A 12,886-nucleotide genomic window follows, 5' to 3' on the forward strand; every position below is an offset into this window, starting at 1 on the left:
CACTATGTCCCCAATCATTGAAATTAATACCATTTTCGATAAAACAGTATCAGATTTTATATCCCAAATATTAATATCCTTGTCTGTCATCTTATGTTATCCCCTTTTTTGATGAATAAAATAATCATCCAACTAGTAACAACACATATTTTCATTTTGAATTTGAAACCTCTAAATGCCTAATGGGAGACTTCAAAATTGCAGATACGAGAGTACATGGTTAAAAGCTTTGTATATAATGATAAGTTTAAAAAATTCCCAAAAGAGCATAAAAGCTGTTAAGTGGTTAGAAAAAAATGATAAAAAGAATAAGATATTTTGAAATCAGATAAATGGGGGAATATGAAAAAAAAAAAACAAATGGAAAGATGTTTTATGTTCTGTAACTGAAAAACAAGAACTTAATGACTTGAAAATTTGAGAAATTCATACTTAATACATTCATATTTAATAAAACAAAATATTGGTTTAAAAGGCATGTAATGAAACACATTGCCAGAAAAAGCCAGAATGGTTGCTCATGTAACAAACACTTGTATGGATTTCAAGAACATTTAGAAATGATGACATACAATGATTTTGGGGGAAGACTTCTAAATCTTCTGTTTCAGAACTTAGACTCGTCCCCACCATCAGAGCAAGACGAAAATCTGCAGAGAGACAGGCTATCCTACTACAAATCTTACACCTTCCTCCTGAAGCATCTGCTACTGGCCACACTCAGCAATAATGGACCAGATGGATGTTGGATCCGATTCTTCTTAGAAATCTCTATGTTCCCTACACTAAAACGTTTTTTTTTTTTTTCCTCATACTACAAATACTACCTGTTATTTAATTGCTGCACAGTTTCCCCACAAAAGTACACAGATTCCAGTGGAAAGAATGCCTATTAAGTTGTCATATAACTAAGGAACAAGGTTACGATAATTTTGTAATTTTGTAGATTTTTCAAGTTTCTTTTGAAGCTGCATTTATAAGGATTTCTAATGCGTTCGTATAAAAGCTATACCTTAAGATATATCATGCCTGCATAGATGTTACGTGCATTAACTTTAATCTATCTCTTTCAGTGTTTCCGTAATAAAGAGCAACACGATATTTTTACATTTTAACTACAAAAATTCAGCTAACTTGTGAACTTTGTTTTCTCAGCAGCTACATCATGAAGAGCAGGAAGCTGAACAGATGGTTAATTAAAGAGAATAGAATTTTCACATGTACCCAAAGTGTTTTAAAACATACCAATCTAAAAGGTGACCTACAAAAGGTTTTTATAAACGAAAAGTATTTATTTGTGTTGAATGACCCACATAAAAGAACACTGAAAAACCTGCTACATCATGAATGTCCTTTTTGGCTGTGATATTTAAGCATATTAAATATATTTACCTCTTTCTATAAAGAATAGATCATTATGACTTGTTACGGCTCACTGTGCACGAAGTGTTCAGGTAACAGCTCACCATCTTGTGGATACATGCAAAATACTGCTTTGAATGCTTGAGGAAAGTAATGATTTTGCTGTCACAGCATGCCTGGAAATACAGTATTATTTGGCCACTTTGGGAAGCAAAGAACTACATACTGGACTGGGACAGCAGCTTTGGAAAGTTCAAGATCATTTCTGACATAGCAGTATGATCTAGGGTGTTTCCTTTTGCTACTGAAACAAAAGCATATGTCTGTGAAACAAAAATCTTATTCTCTCAAGCAGAATCCAAAGCTTTTATCTTTCCCTGTGGTTCTATTTCTCCAGTATTAGGCTAAGGATAAAAGTTGACAATCTTGCTTGAGTTAATCCTTTAGAGCAGATCTGCAACCATATACTGGGAATTGTGGGCAGAGTACCAGAGCAATAAGCATTTACTTGAAAATCCTGGATAACTGCTACAGAAGAAACATGAATAAAAACAATTCTTTAATTCCTGAAGAAACAGATAAAGGGACGTAAGATTTATGCCCAGAACTAAAGAAAATCATCACACATTGCAGCAGCACTAAGCAGTTTACTGAATGTGTTTGGTTGAAGCCATGATGTAATCAAGAAGTTGGCTTTATTAGTATATCCTTTTGTATGAATCTGAGAAACGATAAGCAGTCAATAAAGTACTAATGCTTGAATCCCTACACACCTTATAAAAATGCCTCTAGGTCTGAGCAACCTGATCTAGTTGAAGATGTCCCTGCCCGTGGCAGGGGGGTTGGACTAGATGACCTTTAAAGGTCCCTTCCAACCCAAACCATTCTATGATTCTTGTGTTTAACTAAAACTGAAGCCACTTCCAACAAATAAATAATTTGTGATTTATCAAATGATTTGTATCTGAAAAAAATCCAGGTCACATAACACAATGCTTGTTCCTGGGACGATTAGGGCTGTTTCTAACTAATTTAGCTATCTGTGTAGAAGCGAGCTGCATTTACAGTTCACCAACTCAGAAAATCATTAGGTTGATTAAAGTGTTTGTTCCATGAGGAAGACATACAAAACCTCCAACTTCCACTGCTTTTGAATAGCAGCTGGGACCAAGAAAATAAGATCGTGCCTTTTCCTTTTATTTGCTGGTGGCTCCTCCTTTTTGGATCATTCATTTAATCTGGCCTGTTGCTGAACCTGTCTCTTTAACTAGGCTCTGGACATGCTGAGAAGTAAAGCTGTGTGTTCGTGGCACAGGTCCAGTGCTGAAGGAACAATAAATTGGTGAGAAAGCAGAATTGCTGGATTCACACCAAATTACTCAATAGTTCTGTAGACTTGTTAAATTTAATTTGCATGTTGTTGGATATTATCATCTTTAATGACTTTCTGAGAAGTCCATGTAGCACCAGTTAGACTTTGGGTAACATCAGTGCATCTTCAGCTTACAAAGTGATAATTTTTACAAGAATTGCTATAGGTAGCAGTCCTTCCACAACTTGCCAGCATTCTTCTTTCTTACCAAGTTTCCATGCGTCTGCCACTGCAATGATGTTTTAAACACTGAAAATAACTACAACTGTCCATCTGAGTTCACCGAGTACCTTTCCACTCTCATCAATTCCATAAGTCTTTCTTTCAGCTGCTATTGTATGCCTTGATCTCACTTCAGAAGTTTCTTTGCTATCGTCTGCCTGCAGGAAACATTGTGTGGAGGTTCTGTGAATTGTATCGTGCAGGTAAAAGCTGGCACTTGAATAATTTATGTCAGCAGCACATTTTCAGTAAGCAACTTGGCCATCAGTGGCAGAACAGCATCTTAACAAAGACCTAGGTAATATGGAAAAAGTCTGAAGAAATAATTTGGATTACTCGTCAGTGCCACACAAAATGCAGAGATGTTAACACTGATGCCAGTAGCTAACCCGTACTAATATCAGTTCCTTACCATACGTATTGCATTTAATGCTACTTTTCCCCATTTCTGTAATATTATTTCCAAGTAACTGATTGACTTGTTATTGTCAATAGCGTAAGTTGCTAGGCTGGCATTTGAATTAAAGATGAAGAAACACAGAGAAAAATGAGACTGCTTGTTGACAGAACAGCCATTGATCAATCATGGTGGAACATACTGTTACATTAAGAGGCCCCCTCTGATGAAGCATCATGAAAATGTAACTTGATTACCTTTCCCTGACTTCCAAATGCAATATCATATGTGCAAACAATAACTGAAAATCTACTGAGTACTAGTCCTACAAAAATGAAGCTTCATACTGTTGGGACAGAGCTTGCTCACAGCTGAACAGCTTACAGTGTATGAAAAATGAATGCAGTGCTGTCAGTGGAGAAGACTGCAAACATACCTGCAAACTAACACTAAAAACTGTGAGACCTTATCTAGAATTTACTTCTTTTTTTTTTTAATTCCAAGGTAAGGAAGACAAAATGTTGAGCGTTAGCCACTACTTGGCTATGCCTTATAGGATACTGTCTCTCAGTGTAAATGTGGAGTTCATAATCACTTCTAAAGCATATATAAAAGATATTTCTCTTTGATATGCTGTTCAAAGTGAAAACCCTGTTTCCAAAATTAGAAGTTCTAATAGGGAAAAAAAAAAATACTTACAAGGGAGTGAAGATAGAAGAAAAGATAGTAGTGTGCTATCTTTGGAATTAATATGATCTGATGTGATGATAATAGGAGATTGATTATATTTCTCATTTTGGAAGAGCTACTGTGCATTCCTACCCTTACAACAACAGCACCAATTATATATACACTTCCTTTTAACAATATTTTTCAAAGCACTTTACAAAGGATGTTAGGATGATTATCCTGACTTGGCTGATAAGAAAATCAAGAAACAGACCACTGAAAAAATAACTAACTGAATGTCACCTGGCAGACAAGTGGAAACACTAATTTTCAAGTTTCAGTCCCGTACTCTTCTGGCAAGATCACAGTGATGCTTTCAAACGGCACCGTCCAACCAGATGAGTGTTCACAGAATTTATAAAGGCATTGATTGTGCTTTTCTGACAAGCCTGGCTTGTAAGTACCTACTAAATATTACAGCAAGGAGCCATTAGTGACTATTAAAAGGCTCTCCTTTAGCAAAGCCATCCAGTTGTTAATGGCTGGCAGGAGTTCAAAATTCCAGTTTAGAACAGTCTGTCTCTTTTAGATGCCCTTGCAGTCTTGGTCTTTCCCAGCTGTGACATTTATGATGGGAATAAGAAGGATAGGCAGTGATACTTTTCTGATGTCTGGTGTAGCCATCCCCCTGTGCTTTCACAACACAGGGAAATTCAGCATGTGAAACTTCAATACTTCCCCATGTCTGTTACCTCCTTAGACATTTGGTAACACTACTTCTTTAAAAGAAATAGTTTTGAGAAAGGACAACCCAAGTAAAATTTTCTGTTGAGAGAAGAAAACATTCACAAGCTTTATCAGACACGGCATTAGTCGCAAAAAACTTTGGCTTTCTCAGAATTACAGCAAACAGCTAGCCTTTGAACCTAAAGATCTGTGTGCTAGGTAGGAACTGCAGAAGGGAGTATATTCTTTGCCCTCTCACCACCTCCACTTGCCTCCTCCATTAAAGTCTGTTGGCTGCTTGTCCCAGAAGGCAGCTGCTGGATCACTTATCTAACTCAAAGTTACACCTGCTACAGAAATTTTCAACCAGGCCACAGCTGCCAGATTCTGGTCTCTTCATACAACTCAGGCAGCAGAAAGAATTATAATCAACACAGAGAATCTGCCCCAATATGTACGATGCAATATGTTACAGTACATCATCCAACATTTAATACATAAATGTATCATTGTCTGAATGCATGCAGTACCACCACCAAAGAACCATTTCCCATTTCAGATTTGTACTAGCAGGCCACTTATTTCTTTTTTTTTTTGGTAATAGTTCAATGGTATTTTGCTCAGAAAGTTGCGAGAACACTTAAGAGTGTTACTCAGAACAAGTTTTATTTTTGGCATAGGAGTGACTCTACCTTTGAATTCAACACATGCAATTTATATTTATAATTAAAAATTACATTTTGTAACATTGATCAAATAAGACAAGACTGCTGTGTGTAAATGACACACACACAAACACAGAGTATTTATAGGGTTAGATATTACACATAATTGCAAAGTATGTTTGGAAGGTCAAGCCCTGTTACTTTGTACTGACCTAAACTCCCACTGAAGTCCTTAATACATGACTGCTACAGTTACGTTTTTATGATTTCCCTTTCTGAATGACAATAGAAACACTGATGTTCTACACTACCTGCTATCTCTGCTTTTATCTGAACTTCTACTGCAAAAATTCATGCTCCACTGGATTGTTTGCTACATTACAAAAGATGAGAATCCATTTGTTTGGGGTTTTTTTCTGCATGTTTGCCTTTAAAGTATCTTTCTATTGCAGCAAATAATAACGCTCACTGACTCTGCACCGTTCCCTCCATCCTTTATTACAGGAAAAGTAGACTTCATTATTTCTGCTAGTGGCGTGAAAATCTTGAGGACATTCTGTGATCTCCTACCCAACTACGAGCAGTCACAACAGAAGAGAATCATGATAACCTAGCTTTTCTTTAGCAAAGGAAAGCCATCTATACAAGAATAAAAAATGTTCATTTATTTTGCTTGAGCACTGGTTTCCTGATTCCTGTTTTTTTCCCAGCCCATTGAATGTTCAATTCCCATTGTACAATACACTCAAAATACAGGAAGGATGTGATCAGTGGGCCTGATTTCAAAGATGCGGAACTACCACTGAACTAGATCTGACTGAGTTTAAATGGCCCCAGGGCACTTCATTGCCTTGGGATGGATTTACAGATCCAACCGTTTAAGCACAAAGATATAACTGAATATATAAAACCATCCCACAAGTCCTTGCTTGTTAAAAGATTCAGAGGCATACATGATATTTCTACAGCTGCTTAAAATGCCAGAAACACATTCATTTCAACTAATTCTGTTTTAAAATCAAACAGTTTTGCAGTCATTCATTACTAACCTGGCTGTTAAAGTCGGAGAAACGACAACAGAGGTAAAAATCTCCACCATAGCCATTTTACAAAGATCAGCTGCAGATCCTACGATAGAAAGTGATCTGCTTTTAATTTAAAGCATGCAGAAGGAAAATCTTCTTCTTGAACTATGGCATAGAAATGAAAAACATCTGAAGATTCTGAATTATAAGAATTTGCAAAACTAGCAGATTCAATTCATGTCATATGTGTAACAGATCGTAAGATTAATAAATAACAAACTAAATAATTACATGTTAATTAAAAACAGAAAATAATAATATGAAATAATGTGTTAATTAAAGGTGAATTTGTCAGTCATGGCCATGAGTTGAACAACTGCTTTTTATAAAAAATGTCTGAAATTATCTAACTCTAAATCGGAATTAAAATTTACCTATAAATCAATTAAAATTTAATGTAACAAAAGGTTAGAACATTGTTTCAGTGCTACATTTCCATTTGGAAACTTAATTTTACGCTTTTTCACATTTCCATGTGTATGTAATGTATATTCATTACATTACAGTGTTAAGAGCAGTGGTGCATAAAACAGTGTCATGTTACATAATAGATTACGCATTTCTGGTGATCAAGAGGCAGAATAATTCTCCAGGCCTGCAGTTTGGTGAAAGGGTCTGTTCTGAACCATGCAACAGGGGTTTAATACATTTTACACACAGATTTATCAGATAAAATACAGAAACAATCCTTTAAGTAAGGATTGGAAGCCATAGTTCCCCTTGTCCCATCAGATATCCTAAATGTACTAGACCGTAGACATCTTCCTTTTCGCACCCCCTAACTCAATGAATTTTGAATTCTTTCTTCCAAATGGGTCAACTTCCAGAGCAGGGATAAAGAACTGCCAGGCAGGCAAATGGCAAGGGTACTCTGCTGGGAGGTGATGATAGAATCATAGAGTCACAGAATATCTCAAGTTGGAAAGGACCCATAGCGATCATCAAGTCCAACTCCCTGCTCCTCGCAGGACTACCTAAAACTAAACCATATGACTAAAAGCGTCATCCAGACTCTCCTTGAACTCTGCCAGGCTTGGTGCCGTGACCCCTTCCCTGGGGAGCCTGTTCCAGTGACCGACCACCCTCTCAGTGAAGAACTTTTTCCTGATGTCCAGTCTGAACTTCCCCTGACGCAGCTTCACTCCATTTCCTCGTGTCCTACCGCTGGCCACCAGAGAGAGGAGATCAGCACCTCCCCCTCTGCTGCCCCCCTTGAGGAAGGTGCAGACTGCGATGAGGCCACCCCTCTGCTTTCTCTCCGCAAGCTGAACAAACCAAGTGACCTCAGCCGCTCCTCCTAAGTCTTGCCCTCGAGACCTTTCACCGTCTTGGTGGCTCTCCTGGACACAGCCTAATAGTTTGCTGCCCTTCTTATACTGAGGCGCCCAAAACTGCACGCAGTACCCCAGGTGGGGCTGCACCAGTGCAGTGCCAAGTGGGACAACCGCCTCCCTCGACCAGCTAGCTATGCTGTGCTCGATGACCCCAGGACGCAGTTGACCCTTTTGGCTAAGAGAGAATATCTAAGAGATGGAGGAGATAGACTTAACACCTCTTCTTTCTTCATGGTTTTCTATGACAAACTGCCGCCTCTGAATCCCATACTGAGACTCTGTTTTACTCATTAACGATATCAAGTGCAGATCCACAGCTGATTATTGAGGCTATGTCAAATACCTGTCTTGTTTTCTGTTCAAATGATGTGTCAAACTGATTCAATACAACACAAAAAGGGACACATTGGTGTAAGTAGTAAGAAAGGATGTTTCAGCAAAGGTCAGGTAAATATCTTCTTAGTGATTGTGAGAATAAAATTACGTAACTGAGCATTTAGTCCATCACAATACATCTGTTCTATATGTATTCTTCATGAAACAATGTAAAGTAATAAAATACAAAAGAATTCTCAAAATAATTCTTTTTCTGATACATGATTTTTAGAGAAACGCTATTTTAAGTATTTTAAAAGAAAATAATTATATCCTTCTGGTAGATTTTGCCACAATTAGAAATAAATAATAAAAAATAAAATAAATGGTTTGCTCTATGTGTTTAGGCAGAGCTGAATTATAACTGAAGAATATTATGCTGTACCTTGATAAAGACTATTGAACTGGGAAATATTCAAAAAGAGAAAAAGAACTATGAAAGAACTGTGGGAAATCCAGTTGTAGTAAGTTAAAACTGGAACTCTACGTTTCTCTCAATATTGTCATGCATCAGAAGTCGTCTTCTGCTGTCAGTTGCTGCTACCATAACCAAAATGCAAACTGCTTAAATTAATTAGACTATTAGATATAATTATAAACACATATATTAAATGCAGTTTAATACACTAACTGTGATAAAATATTTCAGCATAATTTAGAAACGTTTTTACAGTCTTAAAACATTACCTCATAGCTGAAATCCTGAAATTAAAAAATCGTAGTCTAGAATGGATTTTTTGTATAAAATTTGGGCACACTGAATATTTAGAGTTTTTAATCCTTGCTTCATCACACCTTCTAATATTACATGTTCTGAATAACAGTTACACTATTTTTCATCAGATTTGTCCTCCGGCATTATTTGAACAAACAGCGAAATATGATAATCTTATTATTGTAGGTACATGTAAGTGAGTGTTTCGCAGACAGTCGTGTGACAGCGTAGCCCCAGCTCCAAGCTCTTTGGACAGATGGACATAAGCAAGCGCTGCTCAGAAGCCCGTGTAGCTTTATTAATGCTACACCGTACACTCAGCAGGACTCGCTGCATTAGCTCAAGCATTGTGCCTTCAACTGGAGAGGGCTGCTGGCCAGCTGGATGGAAACCCAGGAAAAGTGAACACAAGTCTCTGGAGAAGGTTGTGCAGGCATGCCCAGGGTTACAAACATGCAAGCTTTGTTGCGGTTTTTATAAGGATATTTTAAAATTCTACAGTTGAGTGCCTACTACAGCAAGGCAGCCATCACTTGAGCACAACTATTATTCAAGCAACAGGGTATATATTAGAATTCTAGATCTGTACATATCCTTGCAGAGACAGTACTCAAATTCAGTTACTAATTATAAGGAGTGTCAAACATGACATAAATACTTAAGTCATTTTTAAAATGGAACATTAAAATGAATAATATTTGGAGCGGAAAAAAAAAGAAAAAACACAAGATCCTTTCAAAAGGAAAATTCAAATCACTTTATAAAAAGCACACCATCACCATGTCTAGAAAGCACTTTTTACTTGCCTGTAAACTATACGCTTCCAATATAACTTAATGAAAACACTGTCAGCATCATCCAATTAAAAAAATAATTCTTCCAAGGGGTAGCTTGGTAGGAGGGATCTCGGTCTTGGACTGCCAGCTCAGTTTTTATTTTTTTCTTTAGGGGTTAAATTCTGTTCAAGACTGAGCCCCAAGCAATTTAAACAGAGTGTGTTAATGCATCAGGTTAACTAACATTTGAGCACTTTATGCTGATTTTTACGTTTCCAACCTAGATGGCAAATTTGCAATGTTTTTCTGTGAAAAAAACACCTTTTTTCTTGCCCTCCACAGAATTAAGTTTGAATGTTCCTTATAAAGAATGAGTTGGGTTTCAAAACAAATAATAACAATGCATGATTCTTGTAATGTTGTATATTTCTTAAACTAAAGCTATCTGGCAAAATACAAGCTAGAATCTATAAGCAGCATAATCACAGAAACCCTTTTGAAGTAAACCAGAAAGGAAAATATTTTAAGACAGCCATACATCTGAAGCACTGAATTCTAGATATTCTCTCTATACATAGTTTGTATCTATACCTATATTTAACTACCACAGAGCACTATAGTATATTAGAACATTGACACTGTTATTATTATTGTTATGATACTGTTTACTGGCAATTTCCAAGGTAGATAGAATACATCATTTAAACTTCTTTTATAGTAAAACTCATGCCTCAGTAGTCTACTCTAATAGACGAATATTCATTCTTTTGAGATTGTCAGAGTTGTTGTCCACTAAAGCCAAGCACAGATAAAAAGATAGGTAGGTAAGTAGGAAGATAGGCAGGCAGTTTTTTACCTTGAACAACAAAATTGACAGCCTGCCTCTCCGCTTGAGTGCGTAGTTTGTAATCCTGTGCGTTGATATTAGCCAGTGGTCTTTTACGTCCCATTATGGAAACCACGTAACCTTGTAGGATTTAAATAGAAATTAGTATTCTTAGAGTGATTAAAATTAAATTTCAAAAATTCTTTTTGAAGATAATATAGACTTTTTGTAATTACGTGCTGCCTGAGTCAATTTAATATTTTGCCCTCTGAAAATAGTCAGAGCTTCTCTTATTTAAAACTTAAATGCTTATTGTATTTTTGGTCTAAAAATTATTTCATTCAGAGAATTGGTACATGTTATACAAGGAAAACTTCTGTTCATTAAAGCTGTGTTTTCATTAGGAATGTATACTGATATATCAGCAAACTCTCTCTGTGGGAGATGAAACTATAAATACCTCGCAGAATTAGCTATCTATTAGCAGTCATAATTAGAGCTTTTCATGCAATGAATAGTTTACTTGGGAATAGCAACGAAAAATCAATTTGTAGAGTAATTAAATCATTAATGAATATTTCCCAAAGTTATCAAATACTTTTGGGGAAAAACCCCAAAGTTATAACTTTTTTTCCATTTTCTTTATGTGGTATTTTCGTGTCCCTTTCACAGCCAAACTTCCTTAACTATAGTGTGGTGGGTTTTTTTAGTTTAAAAAAAACACATGAAAACACAGTTAGAGCTTTATGTTAGGCCTAATGACGTATTTGGCCAAAACAACTATTTTGGAGGGCAAGTGAGAGGAGTTGAGAGAGGAAAAGAGATGTGAGGATCCTCTTGTCAAAATAACACAAAACCTTATCTCAGCTTATCTTCAAAATTAAACTTCTTCTTTTTAAAAAAATGAAAAATCATCCATGTTAAAAATACATCTTTACAACATCTTTCGTAATACTTCTGATCACCTTGACTATCCATGAATTGTCATAGAATCATAGAATCATAGAATCATACAGGTTGGAAAAGACCTCTAAGATCATTGTGTCCAACCGTCAACCCAACACCACCATGCCCACTACACCATGTCCCTAAGGGCCTCATCTACACGTCTTTTAAATACCTCCAGGGATGGTGACTCCACCACTTCCCTGGGCAGCCTGTTCCAAGGCCTAACCACTCTTTCAGTAAAGAAATTTCTCCTAATGTCCAATCTAAACCTCCCTTGGCGCAACTTCAGGCCATTTCCTCTCGTCCAATCAATAGTTACTTGGCAGAAGAGACCAACACCCACCTCGCTACAACCTCCCTTCAGGTAGTTGTAGAGCGCGATGAGGTCTCCCCTCAGCCTCCTCTTCTCCAGACTAAACAACCCCAGTTCCCTCAGCCGCTCCTCATCAGACTTGGGCTCCAGGCCCTTCACCAGCGTCGCTGCCCTTCTCTGGACACGCTCCAGCACCTCCATGTCCTTCTTGTAGTGAGGGGCCCAAAACTGAACACAGGATTCGAGGTGCGGCCTCACCAGTGCCGAGTACAGGCGCACGATCACCTCCCTGCTCCTGCTGGCCACACTAGTTCTGATACAGGCCAGGATGCTGTTGGCCTTCTTGGCCACCTGGGCACACTGCCGGCTCATGTTCAGCCGGCTGTCAACCAGCACCCCCAGGTCCTTTTCCTCCGGGCAGCTTTCCAGCCACTCTTCCCCAAGCCTGTAGCGTTGCCTGGGGTTGTTGTGGCCGAAGTGCAGGACCCGGCACTTGGCCTTGTTGAACCTCATACAATTGGCCTCGGCCCATCGATCCAGCCTGTCCAGGTCCCTCTGCAGAGCCTTCCTACCCTCCAGCAGATCAACGCTCCCACCCAACTTGGTGTCGTTCGATACCATGGAAGTTCAGACTGCCAGAGAGTTTCATCTCTTCTTTGGCAAACAAGATATGCAAGCACATGTGGTAAGGACCACAAAGTTATGACCTTACTGTGGACAACACATACCCAGACTTATGTGCAGAGGATGAAGATGGTTCTGCCGAATTAATAGCGCTTTCTGCAAATTAGTGTATTTCCAGGAGTGCTGATACCAAAACTACCAGTTTTGGAACAAGGAGCTGAATTATCTGGAGGCTAGGATATTCTTTGGCAAATCATTCTTCCCAACTTAACTAAGATTTTCCATGAAGAACAGTATCTAAAGATGGAATTCTTGAAAGATTGGATTCTCAGGGAAAAATAAGTTTACTGTAATAACCTTATTCCTGCGTGGTATGTCTCCACAACAGAATCACCCTTGCAATACTCATAGCTGATGAGCATCCCCAAACACATACCATCTTTTATATAATAGTGGCAGAGTATGCTTCTGTGGTCA

The 12,886-nt window shown here is 37.8% G+C and overlaps 1 protein-coding gene across 1 annotated transcript in view; it reads right to left on the reverse strand.

The window, feature by feature from the left end:
• The window catches only part of POLN (DNA polymerase nu), a 106,300-nt gene that overhangs the window by 18,266 nt on the left and 75,148 nt on the right, over positions 1 to 12,886 (reverse strand). Inside the window, exons 21-22 of the mRNA XM_075148570.1 lie at positions 10,555 to 10,665; positions 6,463 to 6,541 (exon numbers count right to left, since the gene is read on the reverse strand). Coding sequence (XP_075004671.1) covers positions 6,463 to 6,541; positions 10,555 to 10,665 — 190 coding nt within the window. The remainder of the gene's footprint in view (positions 1 to 6,462; positions 6,542 to 10,554; positions 10,666 to 12,886) is intronic.

Source organism: Calonectris borealis, chromosome 4, assembly GCF_964195595.1.
Source record: "Calonectris borealis chromosome 4, bCalBor7.hap1.2, whole genome shotgun sequence".
NCBI lineage: Eukaryota > Metazoa > Chordata > Aves > Procellariiformes > Procellariidae > Calonectris > Calonectris borealis.